The following is a 25521-nucleotide window of genomic DNA, read 5'->3' as shown; positions in this document are numbered from 1 at the left end:
GTTAATTAATTTGACTTTTCAAATAATATAAAACTGGAGCCCAACTTGGTGTGCTGGCGTTCTTGAAATTTCCTTTGGCAAAGTTGGGGAAACATCAAAACTGGCGATCAAAGTTGTGCGATACTTTTTTAAATCTTTTTGAATCTTAATTTGGCGCCCAACTCTTGGTGCCTGGAAAAGAAACTGATTATTTACAATGCGCCAATAAGATTAAAGAATTACTAATTGTTTTTTAAATACTTTTCACAAATCGGTTGGGAAAAGATATCAAAACATATTGTGTAAACTGGCGCCCAATTAAATGCACTACAGAGAAAAGTGATTCATTTGATTTACATGTTTCAAAACTATACTAAATATCATAGTGAGACCTGTGCTGACATATGGGGCAGTGGGGAAAGTTTTGGAAAGTATGATTCGTATTAGGGGGTTCAAGAAAGTCCAAAGATCCCTCGAGATCCACAATGCAGACGGATTTGAAATCGAGACAGCGCATGCAGTTGCCTAATTCTCTCATATTCTCGCAAACGACTTGTAAAAATCCACATTAAGATTCTATACTTGAACAAAAAACATAGTCGAATTAAATCTCTTCACATACTAAAAAACATTATTATAATATATTGAACCAATGGCGCCCAACTTGGATGCAATATTGAAGCAAACCATTAACCACAAAGGTAAAATCACTCCCTTTATATAAAAAAAAAATAAAAAAAACTTCAAAACATCAACTGACTTTAAAGGATGGATGCCCATATTGATGATGGGTCGTCTGAAAATATGGCGTCCTACCAGTTATCAACATCGTTAAAATCTCATGTCTTCTTTTCAAAACAAAACTTAAAAATTCTCTCCACTTTATCAACAAAAAATTAAATGTTTCCCGAAAACTAATGGACCAATTATTTTAAATTTGGTATATGCTTAAAAGTAACTTAAAATCCAATAATTTCTTTAGTTCATATTTTATTGCATATCATCTTCCACTTTTAGAACCTTTTTTTCTTCCGAAAACCTATAAAATTATTCACTTTCGCTCAACTCTTCTTTCTTGCCTTCAGATACAGCTGTTTCTTTTACCATTTTCGTTCTGGGTTTTCTTCGCTTTGGCTCTTTGAAATAATTGTCCGATCCCACATCAATTTTATGGTACAATACTGCAGTATTTCTTTCTTCCGGATGTTTATCCAAACGAATACGAACCAATGAAGCCATTTGCCTATATGTACGAGGAAAAAAGGACATGCGTAAAGATCTTGTTTTAGATGTTTGTCTGTCAAATGTTCTCCCTCACAAAGCGGGCATTTATACTGGCGAACTCGATGATGGCTGTACTCAATATGGCCCTGATAACGATATTCATTGCTGTAAACCTATCCACACTCCTCACATTTGTATTTTTACAATTTTCATTGTCTTTTTTGGATTTTTTAGTTTTATCACAGTGCACAATACTCATGTGACTCTTGAGTCCACCAGCCGAATTGAAACCACTGAGCATAATGACATTTGAATTTCATAAAATCGGTATGAATGCGATTTAAATGTTCTCTCAGTCCTCTTCTATTGGGGCAAGTCTTTCCACAAACTTCGCAATTGAAGGCTTCAGGATCTTCATGCAACAGTAGATGTTCTTTTATGAGATTCTTTTTGTTAAACTCCAAGGAACAACAGGTAGCATAAAATTCATCTCTATGTTCCTCTAACTCTTGCCAATTCTGAAAGGTGGCAGGACATTTGATGCATTTTAAGCTTTTCATCCATTTGATATAAGGTCTTCCAGTTTCATGTGTTTTTGGGGATCATACAAACTCCTCTTAGAGCATGAGCAGGAAGAGGCAACCAATAATTGGGCTGAATCTGATTTGGACAGGACTTCTTCGGATTCCACATCCATTATTACCAATTCGGTTTCTTGTTTTACGAATATTTTTTCGGTCTTTAAAGGATTTTGAGATTTTCTTTTAAAGTAAAGTGTGGCATTTTCTTGACCATAATCCTCATCCGAAGTAATGGAAGACTCAGTCACAGGGTCTTCTAAACAAGTATCTTCATCCTTATGTTCTTCCTTGACACCAACTACTTCGCTGTAAGATATTTCAGCTTTTCTTGCCTTTGAAGTTTCAGCAAAACTATACGCATAGTTCACTTTCTCAGTCTTATTATTAAATTTCAATTGTGTCATTTTAATGGATCTTTTAAATTGACCGGTTTCCAACATTTCGTACAAATTTGCAAATTCAGTATCTAAAATTGCAAAGGAAATTAATTACTTCAACTTATTCTGAATCATTGTCAGAGCGACTTACCTCTGGAAGAAAATATTTCAGAATAGTGAAATAAATGTTATTAAATTGACCATTATCATTGCGAAGACTGTGATTATCATTTGCACAAAAGTCCACACACAATCGACAAAGATTTATCATTGAAGCCATGACGTTGAACTTTTGGTATAAAAAGGAAGAATTAAGAGATTTAACTCATTGGTAGTTGACAAGAATTGCCTGCTATTTCTGAAAAGTCGCAGACGTTTCGTAGGTTGACTAGTTGTATAATTTTTGGGAAAATTGCACAAGCCCAAGAAACTGGCGCCCAACGATAGATAGAGTGAAAAATAAGCATACAACAAATAAAAAAACGTTTGATAAAAAAAATAAAACTTATACCAAAAATCTGGCTCCCAAGTACGGGGCATATTTACCGCCCACACATTAACTGGGTGAAGTGTTTGCTTAATATAACATAAAATTAAGAAATAATTTTATTTGGAGGAAAAATTAGATAAGTAAAAGCGTGCTAAGTTCGGCAGGGCCGCATCTTTGCAACCCACCATCACCAATTTTATTCTACATACCAAACTTCTGTCAATCCAGCAAACATTAAAGACTTCTAGGAACTGAGTAAGGATGATCGAGAGACCGGTTTACATTAGAGCTACATCAGGTTATAGACTTATTTGGACCGTATTTGGCACAGTTGTGGGAAAAGTTAACAGTCGAAAAATTTCAGTCAAATCTGACAAAAATTGCGGCTTCCAAGGGCTCAAGAAGTCAAATCGGGAGATCGGTTTATATGGGGGCTATATCAGCTTATAGACCGATTCAAAACGTCCTTGGCACAGTTGTTGAGAGCCAAACCAAAACACTAAATGCTCAATTTCAGCCAATTCAGACAAAAATTGTGTCTTTCAGGAGTGAATATTTCGAGGTGTTACAAACGGAATGACTAGACTAGTATACCCCCATCCTATGGTAGTGGGTATAAACATTTGCTGGTCCGGCGTGCTCCGCTACACCTTTAAGTATATGCGGCTCTTTAAATAATTATAATTTATATCCATATTTAACTCTCAAATACATTTCATTAGAATGTCCCGCTTGGTGTCATGACAATTTGGGGCATAATTTTTGGGATGAGGGGACCCGCCCGGGAATAGACCCCAAAATGTTATGCAGAGGGAGGGTCGGCCCTCCTCGCGGATATCACAAAATGAAGTATCATATTTTCATCCAATGCCAAATGTACCATCTGTGAAAATTTCATGAAATTCGGTTAAGCTATTAATGAGCCTACACGAAACAAACAAACAAAGCGCAACTTACTTGCTTTAATTGACTATGACAGAATATTTGCTCCACTAGCCGAACGTAAAATAGCGTTCCAAGCGCCTCGATCTTCTGCTCTCATTCTTAAATCTCTGACACCAAGTTTCGAGGTGTCTCCCACCACTAGATCTTTCCATCGGACTTTTGGTCTTCCCGGTTTGCGTGTACCACCGTTTTTGCCTTCAAAAGACTTCTTTGCTGGAGCTTCTTCATCCATTCTGACAACATGACCTAGCCAACGCAGTCAAAATACAAAATTTTGATGCGTGTAACTATGCAATCGTCGCCATACAGCTCGTACAAACAAAGCGCAACACTTCCCTTATTATATAATAAATAAATGATTTTCTAACTGGCGCCCAACGGAAGTGCACCCGTCTTCAAAAAACCCAAATCGTAAACCCTTAAATTAAAGTAATAATATAACAATTAAGAGTTCTATGTTCGGCCGGCCCGCATCTTGTATACCCGTCACCATGGATCATACACTACACCAAATTTGTTATTCAAAACAGTAAAAATGTTTGCTAAACCAGTTTTTGTCTGCTGAAAATTGCAGTTTTTGTCTGCTGAAAGCTGGTTGTAGTATTGTCAGACATTTCGGTCAGCTAATTCAGCAAACAAAATCCGCTGTTTTACGTATGTAGGAAAATCTGATGAAAAAAATGTTAGCCTATTTTTTATGTTAGCCCGTTACTTGTTTGAATTACTTTACGCATTTTTTTTTTTTAAATTTTGTTGGCAGAGATGATTTTAATTTGTGGAATATTACTGTAAAGAAGCTACCTAATCCATCCATTGGTATACATTTCAAAATGTGGCTGAGCACACTCGTATTTTTTTATTGCTCTACTTAAGGGTACATGACTGGCATGGCCTTTTGTTTCTAAATCTACAGAAAAAAGATTATGGAAAGTATATAAGCATCCACTGCTGTTCCGAAATTGAAGCACTACTGATGTAATAGCAGAACTACTGTTTTAATAGCACCAAATAAGCTACTAATATTAAGCAGACAGTGGTTGCAGCAAAAACTTTGTTCTATGAGTGTATATATCAGGTTATGAACCGGTTCAGACCATATTAAAGACGAATTTTGAAGGTCATAGAAGAAATTGTTGTGCAAAATTACAGCCAGATAAGAATTGCATCCCCTAGGGGCCCAAGAAACGCAATCAAGAGATCGCTTAATATGGAAGCTACATCAGGTCTTACACCGATTCATGCCATACACCCAGAAAAATTAGTCTGTTGATATTAATTCGATTAAAACAATTCGAAATTTTTGAACTTTTCAAGAAAAATTGAGGCATTTGCTATATATTAAATAAAAAAAATTGTCAATTGTAGGCGAAAATTGTCTGTTATAATTTTCTTTTCCAGCTGACTTTCTGCTTTTTCAGCAAACATTTTTGCAGTTTTTACTAACAAATTTCTATGAGTGTACTTGTCACAGAAGTCTTTGCGCGGCCGTAAAAGTCATTGTGCCAAATTTCAGCCAAATCAGGTAAAAATTGCGCCTTTCAGAGACTCAGGATGTATAGTCTGAATATCGGTTTATATAGGAGCCACATCAGGGTTTGGACCGATTCGGACATAATTGGCACATCTGTTTAACGTCTTTGTACAAAATTCCAACCAAATCGGATAAGAATTACGTTTTCTAGGGGCCTAAGAAGTGTACTCGTGAGATCGGTTTATATGGAAGCTATATCGTAATATGGACTGATATGACCCATTTACAAGCCCAACCAACCTACTCTAATAGGAAGTATTTGTATATTTTCAAGCGCCTAATCTGATTCTTTCGTAAGTTCGAGTGCTTTCGACAGACAGGTGGACAGACATGGCTAGATGAACTTGAAATGTAATGACGATCAAAAATATACAGTAGCACAGAAAAGTCTACATACCCCACTGAAAAAACACCTTTTTCAAATCGAATTTTATGTACTAAAAAGTTTGCTGTCAAATTTCTATTGTTGCAAAAGTTGTTTAACATGGTTCCCAGTATTTTCATTTGTTAAATTTTTAGTGCAAAATCTTATTCTAACTATGATACTATCATTCTACATAACTGCTATTTATGAGAAGGTATGTAGACATTTCTGTGCCACTGTATACAATTTATGCATATAAACTGGTGTACGAATGAGCCCCAATAAAAACCGACTAAAACCAAACTACGGAATTGAAGAACATTATTTTTTCTTTTCATTTCTTTTTACTTCAAAAATGTTTTGCTTCCAACTCATTTTCTAGATTTCGCACAAAAAAGTCAAAAATCGACCATAATAGATCAATCCAAGTTAAACCATATTCAGAATAATTACTTTTATAGGTATTGTCTCTTCAATTGCAGGTCCACATTGTCATGAAAAAACAAACCAATTAAATACATTATAAAAAAAAAAAAAAAAAACATAAATTAAAAAAAAAGAAAATTAGAAACCATAGAAAAGGTAATTACAAAAATAAAATTAAAATTAATAATAACAAGTAAAAGCGTGCTAAGTTCGGCCGGGCCGAATCTTATATACCCTCCACCATGGAGCGCATTTGTCAGTTCTTTTCCCGACATCTCTTCTTAGGCAAAAAATGATATAAGAAAAGATTTGCTCTGCTATTAGAGCGATATCAAGATATGATCCGGTTTAGACCACAATTAAATTATATGTTGGAGACCTGTGTAAAATGTCAGCCAATTCGAATAAGAATTGCGCCCTTTGGGGGCTCAAAAAGTAAAAAAGAGAGATCGATTTATATGGGAGCTGTATCGGGCTATACACCGATTCAGACCATAATAAACACGTATGTTGATGGTCATGAGAGGATCCGTCGTACAAAATTTCAGGCAAATCGGATAAGAATTGCGCTCTCTATAGGCCCAAGAAGTCAAGACCCAAGATCGGTTTATATGGCAGCTACATCAGGTTATGAACCGGTTTGACCCATACTTGGCACAGTTGTTAGATATCATAACAAAACACGTGGTGCAAAATTTGATTCTAATCGGATAAGAATTGCGCACTCTAGAGCCTTAAGAAGTCAAGACCCAAGATCGGTTTATATGACAGTTATACTAGGTAATGGCCCGAATTGAACCATACTTAGCACAGTTGTTAGAAGTGATACTAAAACACTATGTGCAAAATTTCAGTCTAGTCGGATGAGAATTGCGCCCTCTAGAGGCTCAAGAAGTCAAGACCCAATATCGGTTTATATGGCAGCTATATCAGGTTATAGACCGATTTAAACCACACTTGGCACAGTTATTGGATATCATAACAAAACACGTCGTGCAAAATTTCATTCAAATCGGATAAGAATTGCGCACTCTAGAGGCTTAAGAAGTCAAGACCCAAGATCGGTTTATATGGCAGGTATATCAGGTTATGGATCGATGTGAACTATACTTGGCACAGTTGTTTGATATCATAACAAAACACGTCGTGCAAAATTTCATTCTGATCGGATAAGAATTGCGCACGCTAGAGGCTCAAGAAGTCAAGGCCCAAGATCGGTTTATATGACAGCTATATAAGGTTATGGACCGATTTGAACCATACTTGGCACAGTTGTTGGATATCATAACAAAACACGTCGTGCAAAATTTCATTCCAATCGGATAAGAATTGCGCACTCTAGAGGCTCAAGAAGTCAAGACCCCAGATCGGTTTATATGGCAGCTATATCAGGTTATGAACCGATTTGAACCATACTTCGCACAGTTGTTGGATATCATAACGAAACACGTCGTGCAAAATTTCATTCCAATCGGATAAGAATTGCGCACTCTAGAGGCTCAGGAAGTCAAGACCCAAGATCGGTTTATATGGCAGCTATATCAGGTTATGGACCGATTTGAACCATACTTGACACAGTTGTTGGATATCATTACAAAACATGTCGTGCAAAATTTCATTCCAATCGGACGAGAATTGCGCCCTCTAGAGGCTCAAGAAGTCAAGACCCAAGATCGGTTTATATGGCAGCTATATCAGGTTATGGACCGATTTGAACCATACTTGGCACAATTATTGGATATCATAACGAAACACGTCGTGCAAAATTTCATTCCAATCGGATAAGAATTGCGCACTCTAGAGGCTCAGGAAGTCAAGACCCAAGATCGGTTTTTATGGTAGCTATATCAGGTTATGGACCGATTTGAACCATACTTAGCACAGTTGTTGGATATCATAACAAAACACGTCGTGCAAAATTTCATCCCAATCGGATAAGAATTGCGCACTCTAGAGGCTCAAGAAGTCAAGACCCAAGATCGGTTTATATGGCAGCTATATCAAAACATGGACCGATATGGCCCATTTACAATACCAACCGACCTACACTAATAAGAAGTATTTGTGCAAAATTTCAAGCGGCTAGCTTTACACCTTCGGAAGTTAGCGTGCTTTCGACAGACAGACGGACGGACGGACGGACGGACATGGCTAGATCGACATAAAATTTCACGACGATCAAGTATATATATACTTTATGGGGTCTCAGACGAATATTTCGAGTAGTTACAAACAGAATGACGAAATTAGTATACCCCCCATCTTATGGTGGAGGGTATAAAATTGGTTTAAAAAAAAAATAAATTAAAAATTTTGCAAACACTTTTCTATAAAATAAATTCAGTCATGGATTACATGGCAGCCAACAAAAAATGTACAAGACAAAGGCAATAATATTTTTTAATATGTTTTAAAACTATTTTAAACTGGCGCCTATGTTCTAACTATTGACTTTCTGGGGCTCAACCGGATATGATAACTACCAACTTTCTGGCGCATAATTAAAACCAATATTTGCATTATAATCAATTCTGTGGCATTAATTTTGTTGGAGTCCACTGTAGAGCAGAAGTTGACAGGTCAGCCATTAAGGCTGAACGCCTGGGTTGGATTCCTAGCGAGAACTTCAGAAAAATGTTCAGCGTTCTAATTCTGATGAAATTTGTGAGGTACTATGGCATGCAAAAGTCTCTCCCCAAAAAATAGTGTAGCACTGAGTCCCCCCTATCGGCCTCGGCTATAAAATTTAAGTCCCCTATCATTGCACTTGAAACTTGAATCGGACCGATGTCATTGATATATGAAAAGTTTGCCCCGGTTCTTAAATACAAAATTAAAATTTCAGTTATTTTTAAGTAAAATATAAATATTTATTTTTAAATCAATATAAATAGTAAATATATTTTTTTTATTTAAGGAAAACTTGGAAATTATACAAAAAGCTATAAAAAATAATTAATACATTTCCATTTGAATTGTATATTCTCCTTAGGGCGATGCTTGTAAACGCGTCGCGCTTTTGCTGGCTACGTTAATTTTTCTATAAAAATTTTTATTCACTTTTTGTGGATGATCGGTTTTTCGATGTCGACTCATGAGATTTAGTTTCCGACATGTGAACGCACAAAAAGCACAACCATAAAGATCTCGTTTCTGATGTGAGGCCACATGTTCTAGAAGATCACGTTTTCGCCTAAAAGTGCTGGGACATTCAGGACAACTATGTTTGGGTTCATCGCGATGATTATACCAAATGTGATAGTTATAGGCGGGTTGAGTAGAACAGACTTTGTCACAGTGTTGGCATGTGTATTTAGATGGTCTCCTTTTTCGTGCAGTCTTATTTGGTACATCAGTGTCATCATGGGAATTCGACAAACTCTCGTTTGATAACTCTAATTGTATCATATCTGGATCAGCGTGTGTATCATCAATTTCTGTTATCTCATATTTTAACGTAGCTACATTTTGAATTAAAAAATTTGGTTCAGCATCTTTTATAGTCTCAGATTTTACACATATCCCTGGCCCCTCGAATTCTGTTTCTGACTTCACTATAGCAATAAAAGGTTCTTGAAGATTCGCCTCAGCCTTTGTATCATTATGCTGATCCACATCGGAGCATATCATGCTTACGCTGGCTGGTGATGATGTGTCTAAAATATTTGAATTATTTGAAGAAGCTTCTGGTGGGTGCGCACTTTTGAAAAGTTCTAAATTTGGTTCTGTGTTCAAAGGATATTGAAATTTTTGAGAAGCTTCTAAAGTTTCTAAAACTGCAACAGTGTGAGAAGCTTTACTAGTTTGACAGTTTTCCAAAGTTTGAGACGCCTCCAGAGTTTGTGAAGTTTCTAAAGATTGAGAAGCTTCAATAGTTTCAGAAGCTCTTAAAGTTTCAGAATTTTCAACAATTTGAATAGCCTTTATAGTTTGAACATCTCCCGAATTTTGAGCAGTTCCTGAATTTAAACTACTAGTAAACCTCGTTACTCTTCCATCACGACTTGAACTTCCACTGCTAGCTTGTGAGCCTAAACCTTTTCTCAAGGCATTGCTGCTCATTTTGCCTTTGCCTTGCTTCATGTACCTATATTTTCTTCGTCTCAGCTTTCGAACATCTGTTGGACTTAAACCTCTCTCCTCCTCATAGTCAGAATCAGGCGGTGGCTCTACATTGTGCAGACTGGTGTAATGCAATTTTAGGCCTCCCTTAGTTTTTATACCCCGATTGCATATGGTACAAATGTAGCTTAAATTCTGGGTTTCAGGATGCCTTAGGGCCACATGCCTTCGTAAACTCTTCTTCGTACCATAACCCTTTGGACACAAACGACACTTGAAAGCATTTGGATTAATGTGCAGCAGTAGATGTTCTTTTATATGAAGCCTTTTGCTTAATTTGCGATCGCAGCATAAAATGTGGAATTCTTCTGTGGCATGTTTATCACCAAAATGTGTCTCCAATTCAGATAAATTGCTTCCAGTCTCCGGGCACAGAGGACATTTGATGATGGGCATCCACTGAGCCAAAAGGTCATTGATTCTGTAATACTCTCTTTTGCCTATAGTTTCAGAATTATTACTTCCTCCTGACACTGAAGGTCTAGAAATATGATATTGATCATTCTGCCTGGTTTGCTCCTCAACTTCGTGGAGGCTGCATTCACTATCCTCAGCAACATCCATTATTTCCAATTTCGGTTGGGTTAAGGGACTTTTTTCAACATACTCATGACTAGCACCAGGTAATTCATTTTCAGCTTCATTAACTTTCTGGTTGCTCCCAAAACCTTGAGAAAGTTCAGTAGCCCTTTCGCCCCTGAGCTTCAACTGGGCCGTTTTCACAGATTCTCGAAAAATATGAAAATCGGAAACGTGTAACCAACATGGCTCACACATAACGGTGAGATGACGAGCTTCTAGCAGATTCAACGCCTGAAATTTTGAAACAAAGGTTGTGGCTAGATAATTGACACTTGTATTCTTCATCACTTTAATGCCTAAGTGGAGCGTTAGTACTCTTTGCACTTACCGTAGGGTGCAAATAATTGCAGACGAGATCATACATGTCGTTGGTCCGACCATTTTCATCGTAGAGACTTTTGCTTTCATAGCACGTGTCTATGCATAAACGGCATATTTTCGTTTCCCGGCTCATTGTTTCAGAACTTCACAAAAGAAGGAGGAAAGGCAAAAGAATGTTTGAAAGAAATAATTGGTTAAATCTTGAAGGCATTTATTAAGTTAGAAAAAAAAAATAAAGGGGTTTGCAACAAGAAAATAAAAAAAATTCGAATAGAACATGCCATTACCTGAACTCACACAAACTGAGTACACTATTAAACACCAAAGACAAAACTTTTATAGAAAAAAACTTGTGGAGACAAATTATTTAAAGAAAAAAATTTGTGGAGACAAATTTTTTTTTAGAAAAAAATTTGTGGAGACAAATTTTTTTATAGAAAAAAATTTGTGGAGACAAATTTTTTTATAGAAAAAAATTTGTGGAGACAAATTTTTTTATAGAAAAAAATTTGTGGAGACAAATTTTTTTATAGAAAAAAAATTGTGGAGACAAATTTTTTTATAGAAAAAAATTTGTGGAGACAAATTTTTTTATAGAAAAAAATTTGTGGAGACAAATTTTTTTATAGAAAAAAATTTGTGGAGACAAATTTTTTTATAGAAAAAAATTTGTGGAGACAAATTTTTTTATAGAAAAAAATTTGTGGAGACAAATTTTTTTATAGAAAAAAATTTGTGGAGACAAATTTTTTTATAGAAAAAAATTTGTGGAGACAAATTTTTTTATAGAAAAAAATTTGTGGAGACAAATTTTTTTATAGAAAAAAATTTGTGGAGACAAATTTTTTTATAGAAAAAAATTTGTGGAGACAAATTTTTTTATAGAAAAAAATTTGTGGAGACAAATTTTTTTATAGAAAAAAATTTGTGGAGACAAATTTTTTAATAGAAAAAAAATTTGTGGAGACAAATTTTTTATAGAAAAAAATTTGTGGAGACAAATTTTTTATAGAAAAAAATTTGTGGAGACAAATTTTTTATAGAAAAAAATTTGTGGAGACAAATTTTTTATAGAAAAAAATTTGTGGAGACAAATTTTTTATAGAAAAAAAAATTGTGGAGACAAATTTTTTATAGAAAAAAGTTTGTGAAGACAAATTTTTTATAGAAAAAATTTGTGGAGACAAATTTTTTATAGACAAAATTTTGTGGAGACAAATTTTTTATAGAAAAAATTTTGTGGAGACAAATTTTTTATAGAAAAAAATTTGTGGAGACAAATGTTTTATAGAAAAAAAACTGTAGAGACAAACTTTTTATAGAAAAAAATTTGTGGAGACAAATTTTTTATAGAAAAAAATATGTGGAGACAACTTTTTTATAGAAAAAAAATTTGTGGAGACAAATTTCAGAATCACCTTCAGGTCGCAATTTTCATTCGATCGTCTTGAAATTTAGTACAGGCATGTTTTTCGGCCTTGAGATGTAGCCTATTGAAATTGAAAAAAATTGGTTCAGATTTAGATATAGCTCCCATATATATGTTTCAAATCCGTTCATAACCTGATATAGCTGTCATATAAACAGATGTGGGAGACAAATTTCAAAATCACCTTCAGGTCGCAATTTTCATTCGATCGTCTTGAAATTTAGTACAGGCATGTTTTTCGGCCTTGAGATGTAGCCTATTGAAATTGAAAAAAATTGGTTCAGATTTAGATATAGCTCCCATATATATGTTCGTTCGATTTGCGGTAATAATGCAACAAAATAGTCATTTGTTTACAGATTCTCTCGAAATTTCGCAGGAAGTATTTTCTAATGATTCTCGACATTACTGATGAATTTCATAAAAATCGGTTCAGATTTTCACCCCTAGAGTCACTAAAGGCGCATTTATTGACCAATCTTCTCAAAATCGAAATCGGTTCAGATTTATTGTAAATAAAGCTCCAATATATACACTGTCGGACAAAATAAAGTGCAGTTGTGGTATCCTTCTTCATTAATCCTCATTATTTTCTTCTACGTGTATTATTTACTGTTTTTTTAGTGTCTCGTTATTTGTTGGAGTGCCTCAATTATTTCCATAAACAATTAAAATTTTTAAACTCGTTCGTTCAGGTTTTTGATGTAAAGTAATGTAGTGTAAAAAAGTCTTCGCGACATAATAAAGAGCGTTGTTTTATATCATCATGAAATTTATAATATATTCCTGATTCTTTTTACAAACATTTGTGGTAAGTTATTAAAAAAGAATAATTTGTAGCATAGTACCTAACATTTTTATTCCATATTACGAAATGAAGACCTTTACCGAAACTCAAAAATATATGTGGTATAAGATCGCGAAAATGGGATGAAATTGAAAGCTTTGGGTTCTAAGTATAAAATATCAGAAAAGACTCAGACTCGTAAAAATTGACTCTAAAATGACTGGCGAGTACTATGTAAATATTTTGGAAGCAAATCTTTATAGCAGTGCGGCGGAAATGGGCTTGGGGCAGTTCATCTTTCAACAAGACAACGATTCCACGCACAAGAGCAAGGTCGGTAAAAAATATTTTGAAGAAAATAACATTGAAATATTAGAATGGCCTGCTCAATACCACATAAAGCATCTATGGGCTATACTAGAACAAACATTTTGGGAAAAAGTGCAAAGTGAATGGAGGGCAATTGCAACAAATACTATGAAGAACCTTGCTTTAGGTCATAAATAACAAAGGAGGAGCAAACTTCATACTAAATATTAAAGTTATTTAATTTTTTATAATATTTATTAGAGAAGTGTTGCTTTATTTTTTCACTTGAAATGTGATTTCGATTCTGAAAAAAAATGTTACACTAATGTTGCACTTATACGGGACAACATTTTGGGAATGCTGCCTTATCCCTCTCTTATGGTGATTTCGATTGTGAAAAAAAGTGCAGCATTTTTTCGACATGTTGCACTGAGATCGAAATTTTGTGTTCGATTCTCCAAAAAAATGTAACCCCACCAACGGGTTTCTGTTCGTATGTAATGGGGTTGCCTACTGAAAGTGAAAAAATGCTGCATTTTCTACACCGTGACTAGGCTAGCATGGAGAATGTCACACTTTAAATTCGCTGCTATCATTTCATAGTTACATACACCAAAATAACTGCGTGCACTGAGTGTTAAGCATATTCGCAAACGTGCATATAATTAGGTAAACTGTGCGTAACTTCACTCATAAATCAGCTGTTAGCCTCCATCCAAGCAATTTTTGTTTAAACAGAAGAAGAAGAAGACAAAATTTGTTAAATGGAAAAGTCAGCAAAAATGGAAAAAGTGAAGGTGTTTTATTTATTTAATAGCATATTAGATGAATTGTTGGAAAGTTCTTCATCGGAAGATGAGGATGCGATGTTTACAGTGTTATTTGGTCGAAATGAGAAACATCGCGTAAAACAATTTGTTCAAACTGTTATCCATAATTATTCGGACATTGAAGTAAGTAGCTCCTTGCTAAAGTATATGTCACATTTGTAAAAAAAATTGTGTATAGTTCAAGACGAATTTACGTATTAGCCGGGATAGTGCTAATGATTTAATCCAGAGGTTTTCCACAACTTGCGGCGAAAGATCATACCAAGGCGGTAGACACCAAGTATCTGCGGAAACCTCAATACTATTATTTTTGTGGTAAGATTTATGAAAATTATGCGAACTGAAAAAAATAAGACACATAATTTGTTTTTTATAGGTTTAGTGGAAACAAGACCACATTACGAGAAGTCTCAAATCTCTTTGACCTGTCACTTTCAACAACCCACTCATGTATAAATAAAGTTTTGGATTTCTTGGTGAATGATGTGGCACCACAAGTTATTAAATTTCCAAGCACAAACGAGGATAAGGAATATGTCGCCAAAGAATTTGAAAAGGTAGCCAAATATGTGATTCTATGCATTTTAACTTATTGTTTTTACTATAGATATCTGGAGTTCCAAATGTATTGGGTTGCATAGATGGAAGTTACATCTCTATAAGGACACCCAAACACAAAATCCGGTCTACATATGCTAACAGACATGACACTGTATCAATAACCATGCAAGGAATTTGTGATTCAAAATTAAAATTTCTTGACGTATATACTGGAGTACCCAGCAAAATTCACGATTCGAGGATATTGAAACTGTCTTTTATATCAAAAGATTTGCCTGCTTTGTGTTGTCCGAAATATTATTTACTAGGAGATTCTGCTTATCCTTTAAGGCATTATCTATTAACTCCATATCGCGACTATGGTAATTTGAGCGAATCAGAAAGAAATTATAATTTAAAATTTTGTCAAACCCGTGTTAAAATTGAGAATGCTTTCGGTGTTCTAAAGTGCCGATTTAGACAACTAATGCGTTTAGATTTTCACAAAGTCGAAACAATGGCAAAATTTATCATTGCCTGTTGTGTTCTTCACAACATTTGCATTGATAGAAATGACTTATATGAAGACGAAATAGAAAATACAGAAATCCATAACAATGATGACCCCTTGGGAGAGGACCTGAGAGATATTTTGCCAACCCAGTTAGGACAATGCAAACGCAGTGAAGTAAAAGATTATTTATATGGATTAAGAAATTAAATTTTATTTAAAATTTGTATTTGATTTTTTTTTTCTCAAACCCCGTTTATAAAATGGGCTAATTTAATTTTAAAATTAAATAAATTAAATATATTTATAAATTCATTAATTGTAAAGTTTTCATTGTTTCATAGGCAAGCTGTGGTCAGTGTATAGCAACCGTGATCGGCCCAATGAATACGACGACCCTGGCAGGTTGACGCATGTGTCCTCTTCAGCAAATGTCTAACACATTTTTGCGGTTTAGACCACTGTGGGTTGTTGGAAATCACAAAATCATGTGCAAAATTTGCGTCAAACCAAATAACAATCGCGTCCTCTTGACGCTTTACAAGTATAATCGCGAGACCGGTTGATATGGAGGCTTCGTCTAAACACGGTTCGATTTGGCTCATTCACAGTCCCATTCGACCTACACTAAAAAGAAGTATTTGTGCAAAATTTCATGTACCCAGCTTAACTTCTTCGAAAGTAAGCGTACTTTTGTCAGACAGACGGACGGACATGGCTAAATCTACTAAAACATCAAGACGATCAAGAATATGCGTACTTTATTGAGCCTAAGGTCAATATTTTAAAAAGTAATTCATTTGTACTTTGTTTTAAGGTATGTGTTTGTTGTACTCATATATACTATACATACGTTTATCTTATGCTACATATGAATTAAATTCATTTAAGTCTTTAAAATTTTTGTTTTGTTTTGTTGCCCAGCAAATTCATTTTTGTTGGAATAATCTCTCCAAACTTTGCTTCATGTCTTTAATCGCTTCCATTTTCTCTCTATGGCGCCTTTCTTTTGCCTCTTCATTAAGCTTTGCAATTTCAAGCAGAGTATCCTGCACACTTTGCTTTTTCTTTGACGTGGAAGTACTTGCCAATATATCACGCTGCTCCCGCTTAATAATTTTTTGGCTGCTTATTTGAATCTCCGGCTCAATTGAATCATCTAGATTGCAAATTTGGAACAGCTCTTCTTCAAAGTCAATTTTTTGCCTCTTTGAGCCCGACGTGTTATTGTTTTCCACCGCCAATTTTTTCCGTCTTAAAACAGTTTTATAGCGCTCTTCGCACTGTTTTGCACTTTTATTTCCAACCTTCTCCGCAACTTTTGACCACATTTCTTTTTTATTTCTAAATTTCCCTAAGGGGCCAATTTGGGGCAAATACTTGGCGTATAAGTCCAGCAGCATTCTGGTGTCGCCGTCAGACCACACTAGGAATAAAAACATTATAAAATTGGAAAGTTCTTCATCGTTGTAGCTTTTTAAAAACTTACAATTAACTTGCTTGTAACTTGGACTTTCTGCCTTGTCCACTAATTCTTCCATATTGTCCTGCAATTCTTCCGCGTCCTATGTTTTTTATTTTATACACACCCGAAATCACAAAAAAAATTATTACAAATGAAAACTCGACAATTTTTTTTTTTTTTTTTTTTTTTTTGCTTGTTATGTTAGGCTCATGAACAGGAACATGTTCGATTGAACATGTAAAAAGTGTAACACTATGAGAGGGATAAGGCAGCATTTGCAAAATGTTATCCCTTATGAGTGCAACATTAGTGTAACATTTTTTTTCAGAATCGAAATCACCATTAGTTTTACACTTTTTACATTTTCAATCGAACATGTTAATATGCCTGTATATTGTAATTTCAACCAAATAATGCTGTAAAATGTAGCAATGCATCTAATATGCCGTTAGCTAAATAAAACGCGATTACTTTTTCCTTTTTTTATGTATTTCTTTTTAATATTTTGCCAAACATTCTACAAATTGTTTTCTTCTTCTTCTTTTCAACCAAAATTTGCTTGAACGGTGGCATGCACATGAGATGATAGCAGCTGATTTAAAGTGCGGCATTCTCCATCCTAGCCTAGCCACGGTGTAGAAAATGCAGCATTTTTTCACTTTCAGTGGGCAACACCATTACAAACGAACATTTACCCGGTGGTGGGGTTACACTTTTTTGGAGAATCGAACACAAAATTTCGATCTCAGTGCAACATGTCGAAAAAATGCTGCACTTTTTTTCACAATCGAAATCACCATAAGTTAATTATTAGATAAAATATTAACCGAGTTTGTTATGACTGAATTGAATGCCATGCAAACCGATCCAAATTTAGATTAAGCTGCCATATATGTATATCACCCAATTTTCACTTCCAGAGCCACTGCAAGTGCATTTATTAACCAATATTGCCAAAGTTTCCTCGATACCACAATATCTAAGAAGTTTGAGCAAAATCGGTTCAGATTTAGATGTAGCTCCCATATGTATGTTCATCAGATTTTGGGTAATTTGCAATAATGTTGTCATTTGTCAACCGTAGTTATTACAGTTTGAACATATTTGCACGAAATTTGATACGGATACGGATAATAACCCTTCGAAAAACATCCGCCGAGGTCCATCAAAATTGGTTCAGAATAAGATATAGCTCCCATTTTGTACCTATAGTGTAGGTGCAGGGTATTACAAAGTCGGCACCGCCCGACTTTTGCCATTCCCTACTGGTTTTTATTTGTTTGGTTTATTTTTTACTTATTTTTCTTTTATTTTTTTTATGTTCTCTTAATTTTTTATTTACTTATATTGTATTTTCTTTTGTTACTTTTTATACCCTCCACCATAAGATGGGGGGTATACTAATTTCGTCATTCTGATTGTAACTACTCGAAATATTCGTCTGAGACCCCATAAAGTATATATATACTTGATCGTCGTGAAATTTTATGTCGATCTAGCCATGTCCGTCCGTCCGTCCGTCCGTCTGTCTGTCGAAAGCACGCTAACTTCCGAAGGTGTAAAGCTAGCCGCTTGAAATTTTGCACAAATACTTCTTATTAGTGTAGGTCGGTTGGTATTGTAAATGGGCCATATCGGTACATGTTTTGATATAGCTGCCATATAAACCGATCTTGGGTCTTGACTTCTTGAGCCTCTAGAGTGCGCAATTCTTATCCGATTGAAATGAAATTTTGCACGACGTGTTTTGTTACGATATCCAACAACTGTGCCAAGTATGGTTCAAATCGGTCCATAACCTTATGTAGCTGTCATATAAACCGATCTTGGGTCTTGACTTCTTGAGCCTCTAGAGCGCGCAATTCTTATCCGATTGGAATGAAATTTTGCACGACTTGTTTTGTTTTTATATCCAACAACTGTGCCAAGTATGGTTCAAATCAGTCCATAACCTGATATAGCTGCCATATAAACCGATCTTGGGTCTTGACTTCTTGAGCCTCTAGAGGGCGCAATTCTTATCCAATTTGAATGAATTTTGGCACGTAGTATTTTGTTATGATATCCAACAACTGTGCCAAATATGGTTCAAATCCGTTCATAACCTGATATAGCTGTCATATAAACAGATGTGGGGACTTGACTTCTTGAGCTTCTAGAGGCCGCAATTCCTATCTGATTTGGCTGAAATTTCGCAAGACGTTTTTTATTGTTACTTTCAACAACTATGTCAAATATAGTACAAGTCGGTTCATAACCTGATATAGCTGTCATATAAACCGATCTGGGATCTGGACTTCTTGAGTCTCTAGAGGTCGCAATTATTATCCGATTTGCCTGAAATTTTGTACGACAGATCCTCTCATGACTATCAACATACGTGTTTATTATGGTCTGAATCTGTCTATAGCCCGTTACAGCTCCCATATAAATCGGTCTCTCTATTTTACTTCTTGAGCCCACAAAGGGCGCAATTCTTTTTCGAATTGGCTGACATTTTACACAGGTCTCCAACATATAATTTAATTGTGGTCCAAACCGGACCATATCTTGATATCGCTCTAATAGCAGAGCAAATCTTTTCTTATATCCTTTTTTTGCCTAAGAAGAGATGTCGGGAAAAGAACCCGACAAATGCGATCCATGGTGGAGGGTATATAAGATTCGGCCCGGCCGAACTTAGCACGCTTTTACTTGTTTATATTATTTGTTTTACTATTTCATATTTGATTGCATATCCTTATTAATAATATTTAAAAACAAATTCGGGGTAAATTTTATAAAAAAAAAAATGTCGACAGTTTTTTAAAGAAAGTTCAAAAACGTCCAATTCATAAATTTTACCCTCTGTACTGTTATAGAAATAATGAATTGCTGACCTCAAACTATAAATTGTCACTGATTGGTAAAGTGTAGTGTGGGCTTCTTTTAAAAACATAATTTCTTTATTTTAAATTTCTTCTCTCTTTTCCTTTTTATGCAAGACAAAAATATGACTTAATATTGCTAATGAACATAAAATACAGTTGATGGAATTTAAGTTGGCTTGTATTTCAGGTTTTCCCCTAATGCCAAATACTTCTGTGTGCTACTATGGAATTTAAGATAGTGCCTTTCAAATGCGTTTTTATTTGTAAACGTTTTGGTGCACAAACGGCATGTAATGAACTTAGGCTGATGTCTGATTTTAATGTGTTTATCGATTTCTTCTTTAGTACCAGAAAAAGCTTTACATAGATGACATACGGCTAAGTTCAAACGTTGAACTTGAGAGTGTTCGTCCCTTAAATGCTTCTTCAGAACCGCAATTTGCTTAAAGCTACGACTACAGCAAGTAACAAACATTTCCGCTTTGGGATGGTGGAAACGGAAATGATAGGCCAAATCCTTTAATGATGCAAACACTTTAGCGCAGAGGCAACATGGGTTGTGGACTAACAATTTGGCCTCCAATTTATCAAAGTCCGGGTCAAAATATATAAGTTCATATTTATAATAAGCTGCAATGGACATCAAGTCGGATGATTTTGCCAAAGAACTAAAATCTTTGTTATTGTCCTCATGGCCTTTGTTTAGAGAAGATTTTCCTAAGGCAGGTATTCTTGATATCATTTGATTGTGGTGGTCTGGTATAAACTCTGACTCCATGACAATATCACCTTCTTTAACTGTTATCAGTTGCTCAGATTCCTTCGTAGCCTCATCATTTTGCTCATCCGATATATTTGCGTTTTCTTCAACTTCCTGCTTTATGGAGACAGTTATATCAATTTTATCATTTTCATTACTGGAAGCCATAATGTGAGAATTTGTTTCAAAGTTTCTGGAATGAAAGGATTTTTCTAAATCCTGATACTTTGTCATGGAGGATACATCGTCTAAAGTAAGCTCTTCATCAGTGGAAATATGCTCCTGCTTTACTGTAGCAAATTGAAGACACGGCGTTTGACCTGCAGCAGAGCAAGTATTTTCGGATAATATAATTACCTCCTCACTCATAGAAGCTTTGTCAACATTATGAAACTCATTTTCCTCCCTTTGTCCCATGGACAAATTTAAACTCAATTCTGTGCCATTTCTCTCTGCATTCCTTGCTTCATAGACCTCCTGCCTTTCGGCATTTTCGGTATTGTTATCTATGTTTATGAATTCTTCATCTTCCTCTAAATCCTCCATATTATCGTTGGACATTGGTACAATTTCTACAAGTTTTAACTGAGCACGAGCAATAGACATTTGGAATTTACAAAACTCTCGAATGTGACCCCAACATTGCAAGCAAATACGTTTAAGATGCTTATATTTGTGTATGTTGATAACCTATAGTTTAACAAAAATAATTAGTGAAAAACAGGTAGGAAAGAATCGGCAGATGATTAAAACAACCATAACAAAGGGCCATAGTTTCTCCAAACAAACAATCTTCACAAAAGCTTGCGAAAGACAAAACCTTTTATTTATTTATGTTTTTTAATTTGTTTTTAGTTTTTTTTTTGGTACAATCGGATATTGTCTGGCTGCAGACCGTGGGTTTATATGTTTCTATTACAAATAGATCACAAAAAACCCTTTTTTAAAGTTAGGCAGAAAATGTGTTTTGCTTTGTAATAGCATTTGACTGATTTCGCCAAACTCGTCAGTAGGATTTGTTTTCGGATTATTTTATTTGAAATTTCTATTTCTATTTCTAATTTTTTATTCTTTTTTTTTGTAATTCTTTACTTTTTTCTATTATTTTTATTTCCTTTTTTAATCTTTTGACTATTTATAATTTTTTTTTTATATTTTATTTCTTTTTTGTTTCAACTTTTTATTTTTTTTCATCTTTTAACTTTTAAATTTTTTTTCATCTTTTCTTTATTATTTTAATTTTTTCAACTAATTTATTGCTACTGGCATTGCTGGATAAGTGGGATTTGAATAAGGGAAGTAAGATTCTACTTGTTTTCTATTGCGCTTGTGAATCAAGAGCCCTGTTCAAATGCTTTGCAACCTACACTAGATGGGCTGGTATGCAAAGCACCGTGATCCATTTGACAAATTTCCGTTTTTGGTGATTCTGGCAAATCAGAAATCGCGTTACAGAAAGCCGGTCAAATGCTTTTGATCAAAATCACACATTTTGCCTTACTTTTAAAAGTTCTTTTTAATAGCATTAAACGAAATGGTCTATATAAAAATACCCTGCAATGGAATCTTAAGAAAATTTGTTTTGTTAAATTTAATTTCTATTTTTTATTAAATTTAGTTTCAGCTAATTTCCTATAGAAAAAAAATGTTCACGTTTTGCGCAAAATGATGATCTAATGATCTCGCCCTAGCAGGCAAAAACTTGAAAAATGAAAAATTCGGCAGAGCCCGGCCACACGGAGCAACAGCGAGAGCCATTGCCGTTGTCTTAGCGTTCGAAGCCATCAATACAATTTCCAACAGATGAACTATATCATGTGTGGTACGGAAGAAAGTGTAATTTACCACAGACAGAATGTCTGCCATTACACAAAAATAAATGCATTGGAAAGAGTACAGCTAATAAGCAGGGTTGTCGAGCTTGGTTAATGTGGTAATTGTATCATAGATGCGTTTTCGCTATTAATACGATTCACATACAACATACCAACGCACGGCCCTTGAAGCCATCACACCTAATATGGTTGAAAAGTCTTCTAACCAAAGACGAAACGCGTCCCATTTGGTGGTTGGTGTGTGTTGCTATCTTTGGCTTTCCTTTTCCATTTTGCATCTGCGATCATTCAGCTCGTCTCGAAAGAGAAACAAACAAAATTTTTTTTATTTGTTTTTTTAATTTTTATTTACTTTTGGTAATATTTGTTTATTTTATATTTATTTAATTTTTTTTTTAATTTTTATTTATTGTTTTATTAATTTTTTTTTATTAAATTTAATTTTATATTTTTAATTAATTCATTTAATTTTATATTTTTTTATTTTATTGTTTATTTTTTTAATTTTTTTTTTTCGATTTTTTATATATTTTTAATTTTTATTTTTTACATTTTTTTATTTTTGGTTTTTAATTTTTTATTTGAAAATTTTTTTGTTCTTTATTTTATTAAATTTTTATTTTTTGATAATTTTTCTTTATTTACTTTTCTTATTCTTATTATTTTTTTTTAATTTTTAATTTTTTTTTTTTTCAATTTTTGTATTTTTTTATTTTTTCTCAATTTTTGTTTTTTGTTTTTTTTTTTTAGTTTTTTGTTTTTTTTTTATTTCATAGTTTTTATTAATTTTAAACATTTTTCGGTTTTTTGAATTTATTGGTTTTTAATTGATAGATTTTTGTTTTATTGTTTTAATTTTTTTTTTTCATAAATTTTGATTTGAAATTTTGCACATTTTGAAGTTTTGTTTTATTTATGTTTTTACAGCTTTTTTAAATTTATATTATGTTTCGTTTTTCTTATTCTCTTTTTTAATTCTTTATTTTTTTCAATTCTTGATTTATTATTTTTGTTTTTTTTTTTTAATTATTATTTTTTTTCATTCATTTTTAGTTTGCACTCTTTTATTTATATTAAATTGTTAATTCTTTTAACAATTTTAATTTTGTACGCTTTTTATATTTATTTTTTTTTAATTTTTAGTTATTATTTTATAACTAAATTAATTTTTCTAATATATTTTGTTTTTAATTTATTTTTTTCTTATATTTTTTTTTTTGAAATTTTTTTGTTAAAATTTATTGATTTTGAATTTTTACTTTTTATTCTTGTAAAAATTGTTTTATTGAAATTTTTGTAATTTGAAACTTTGTGCATTTTGAAGTTTCGTTTATGTTTTTTGTAATTTTTTTTTACTTTTTTTTGATATTTTCTTATATCAGTATTGTTCATATTTTATATTTGTGTTGCTTTTGTTTTCATTTATATTTTTGTTGCTTTTGTACATTAAATATTCTTATGATTATTTTTTAAATATTATTGTTGTAGTTTCTTGTAATGTTTATTCAAATATTCCTTTATTTTTCTTACCATCTTCGTTTATCTTTTATATTTTTGTTTATTTTTTATATTCTTTTATATTTTTTAATGTTTTTATTTAATTTCTTTTATTTATTTCATAATTGTATATATGTTTACTTTAATTATTTCTTTTATTATTCTTTATATATCTTTATTATTATTATTATTTTAGTATTATTATATTTTATTAATATTTTGTTTTTTCCATTTGTTTATCTTATTATTTTTACTTTATTATTTACATATCACAAATTCAATCACAAAATTTTATGTTTCTTTTTATTAATTTTTTTTATTTGTACTATTTTAATTCTTTGTTTTTAATTCTTTGAGGGCGAAGAATTAACGCTCGATTTTATTGGTTCTTAGAATAGTCCTATTTACTAAGTAAAGTGTCTTCAAAATGGTAAAAATTTTGCTCCTTCTATGAAAAAAAAAATCATGGAACATATATGTCCCATTGTTCCCAAATGGTAAATATTTGGGTAGAAAAGTATTTTTGAATATTGCTTAGAGTTCAAAATAAATCCGATTGTGTGCTCTGTTAAGACTACCAAAAATGAAAAGACAGATCATACGAATCAAGCACGCGCGACTCTTTGTGGTGCGCGAGGTAGGTGTGGTGGGTTATACAGTGAGCGCCGAAATTAAGAGTAGAAAAGTATTTGATTAAAAAAACATTTATTTCATCTTTAAATTTACTATTTATACTAAGTACGAAAATAATTAACTTTCTTATTGAAACAATGTTATATATAGTGATGAACGTAACTTTGGGGTATTTGGCAAAAAAAAAAACCCGTAAAAGTATGGCTTTTGTACACTTTATGTTGGCGCTCACTATAAGCTTATCTATATAACAAAAATCTGTTAAATACGATAAAAATGAGTTACCTAGAAGCTCAAGAAGCAAATTCAGAGATATGACTTTTTACAAAACTACCTCGGGCGTATCTGGTTTGGATACTGGAGGCAATAAATATACTATGAATGCTAAACTCCAGCAGAATTTGAAAAAAAACTTAAGGCTCATTGGGGCTCTGGGATTTTTGAGCTATATTCTTATATAAAACGACTTTGAATGTGAAAACTATCTACAATATTTATTAAATAGGGTCGATAATTAACTTTTTGGTAGTCCCCACCTTATGGCGGTGAGTATAAAAATGAGTTTCCGCCTTAAATTTTGGCTTTGGCAAGTCAAAAATTTTGAAAATGGCAACCGGGCCGGCAGATAATCAGCCAGATCTACTGTAAAGTTTTTCAACAGCTCTTTGCTATTACATAAAATAAAGGAAGATCGCATCTTAGCATTCGTAAGCCTTTGCGAAACTCACTATCAAACTCCGATAAAAATTTATATAAAAATTTACTGATAGAAGAGCCATTGACACCAATAATACTAAAAATTTAGCTTCATACTCTATCAAATCGTCGAAATAGACATTTAAAATTACTCAAAAAATCACTTTTTTTTGTTTGACGTCTTACCAAAACGAAACGGGAAAAATATATTCAATGTTTTTGAGGGAATTTTATACCCTCATATACTAAATGCAAAATCCATTAATAAATGTGGATTTTTGAGCAAAAATACAAAATGGGACATATATGTCCTATTCCTACTCAAAGGGTTAAAATGCATCTCTTGCTTTTAATTTTCTTTTAATATTTTATTTTTGTTTTTTTTTTTTATATAAAATCTTTGTTTAGTAACTGTTT

At 33.3% G+C, this 25521-nt stretch overlaps 3 protein-coding genes across 16 annotated transcripts in view; 1 reads left to right on the top strand and 2 right to left on the bottom strand.

Moving 5' to 3' along the window:
• Positions 1-25521, bottom strand: part of LOC106092620 (zinc finger and SCAN domain-containing protein 12) — a 190266-nt gene that overhangs the window by 125024 nt on the left and 39721 nt on the right. For 3 of the 14 annotated variants that reach the window (XM_013259523.2, XM_013259522.2, XM_059366342.1), the window contains 2 exons: positions 10950-11085; positions 8830-10852 (listed from right to left, as the gene is read on the bottom strand). The exons of 9 other annotated variants lie outside the window; for them this stretch is intronic. In XM_013259523.2, coding sequence (XP_013114977.2) covers positions 8906-10852; positions 10950-11075 — 2073 coding nt within the window. In that variant the 5' untranslated portion in view covers positions 11076-11085 and the 3' untranslated portion in view covers positions 8830-8905. Of the gene's footprint in view, positions 1-2860; positions 3586-8829; positions 10853-10949; positions 11086-19593; positions 21134-25521 lie in introns of those variants that run through there. 2 more of the 14 variants (XM_013259539.2, XM_013259533.2) reach the window with 2 other exon arrangements.
• On the top strand, positions 14265-15667 carry LOC131996693 (putative nuclease HARBI1). The gene is made up of 4 exons (XM_059366433.1): positions 14265-14420; positions 14476-14612; positions 14674-14854; positions 14905-15667. Exons 1-4 carry the CDS (start codon positions 14334-14336, stop codon positions 15556-15558), a joined length of 1059 nt encoding a protein of 352 aa, XP_059222416.1. The 5' UTR covers positions 14265-14333; the 3' UTR covers positions 15559-15667.
• Positions 16093-16965, bottom strand: LOC131996695 (uncharacterized). Its single transcript, XM_059366436.1, has 2 exons — positions 16838-16965; positions 16093-16774 (listed from the first exon to the last, which is right to left on the bottom strand). Exons 1-2 carry the CDS (start codon positions 16887-16889, stop codon positions 16278-16280), a joined length of 549 nt encoding a protein of 182 aa, XP_059222419.1. The 5' UTR covers positions 16890-16965; the 3' UTR covers positions 16093-16277.

This window comes from Stomoxys calcitrans, chromosome 1, assembly GCF_963082655.1.
Source record: "Stomoxys calcitrans chromosome 1, idStoCalc2.1, whole genome shotgun sequence".
NCBI lineage: Eukaryota > Metazoa > Arthropoda > Insecta > Diptera > Muscidae > Stomoxys > Stomoxys calcitrans.
Note: the sequence above shows the minus strand (reverse complement) of the source record. Positions and strands in the feature narration are given on the sequence as shown.

What these genes read in the sequence shown, in the direction of transcription:
- LOC131996693 (XM_059366433.1), top strand. Translation starts at nt 14,334, where the DNA reads ATGTTTACAGTGTTATTTGGTCGAAATGAGAAACATCGCGTAAAACAA. An exon ending in ATAATTATTCGGACATTGAA is followed by an intron (nt 14,421 to 14,475) that starts GTAAGTAGCTCC and finishes AATTGTGTATAG; the next exon opens with TTCAAGACGAATTTACGTAT. An exon ending in TCAATACTATTATTTTTGTG is followed by an intron (nt 14,613 to 14,673) that starts GTAAGATTTATG and finishes TGTTTTTTATAG; the next exon opens with GTTTAGTGGAAACAAGACCA.
- LOC131996695 (XM_059366436.1), bottom strand. Translation starts at nt 16,889, where the DNA reads ATGGAAGAATTAGTGGACAAGGCAGAAAGTCCAAGTTACAAGCAAGTT. An exon ending in AAGTTACAAGCAAGTTAATT is followed by an intron (nt 16,775 to 16,837) that starts GTAAGTTTTTAA and finishes TTTTATTCCTAG; the next exon opens with TGTGGTCTGACGGCGACACC.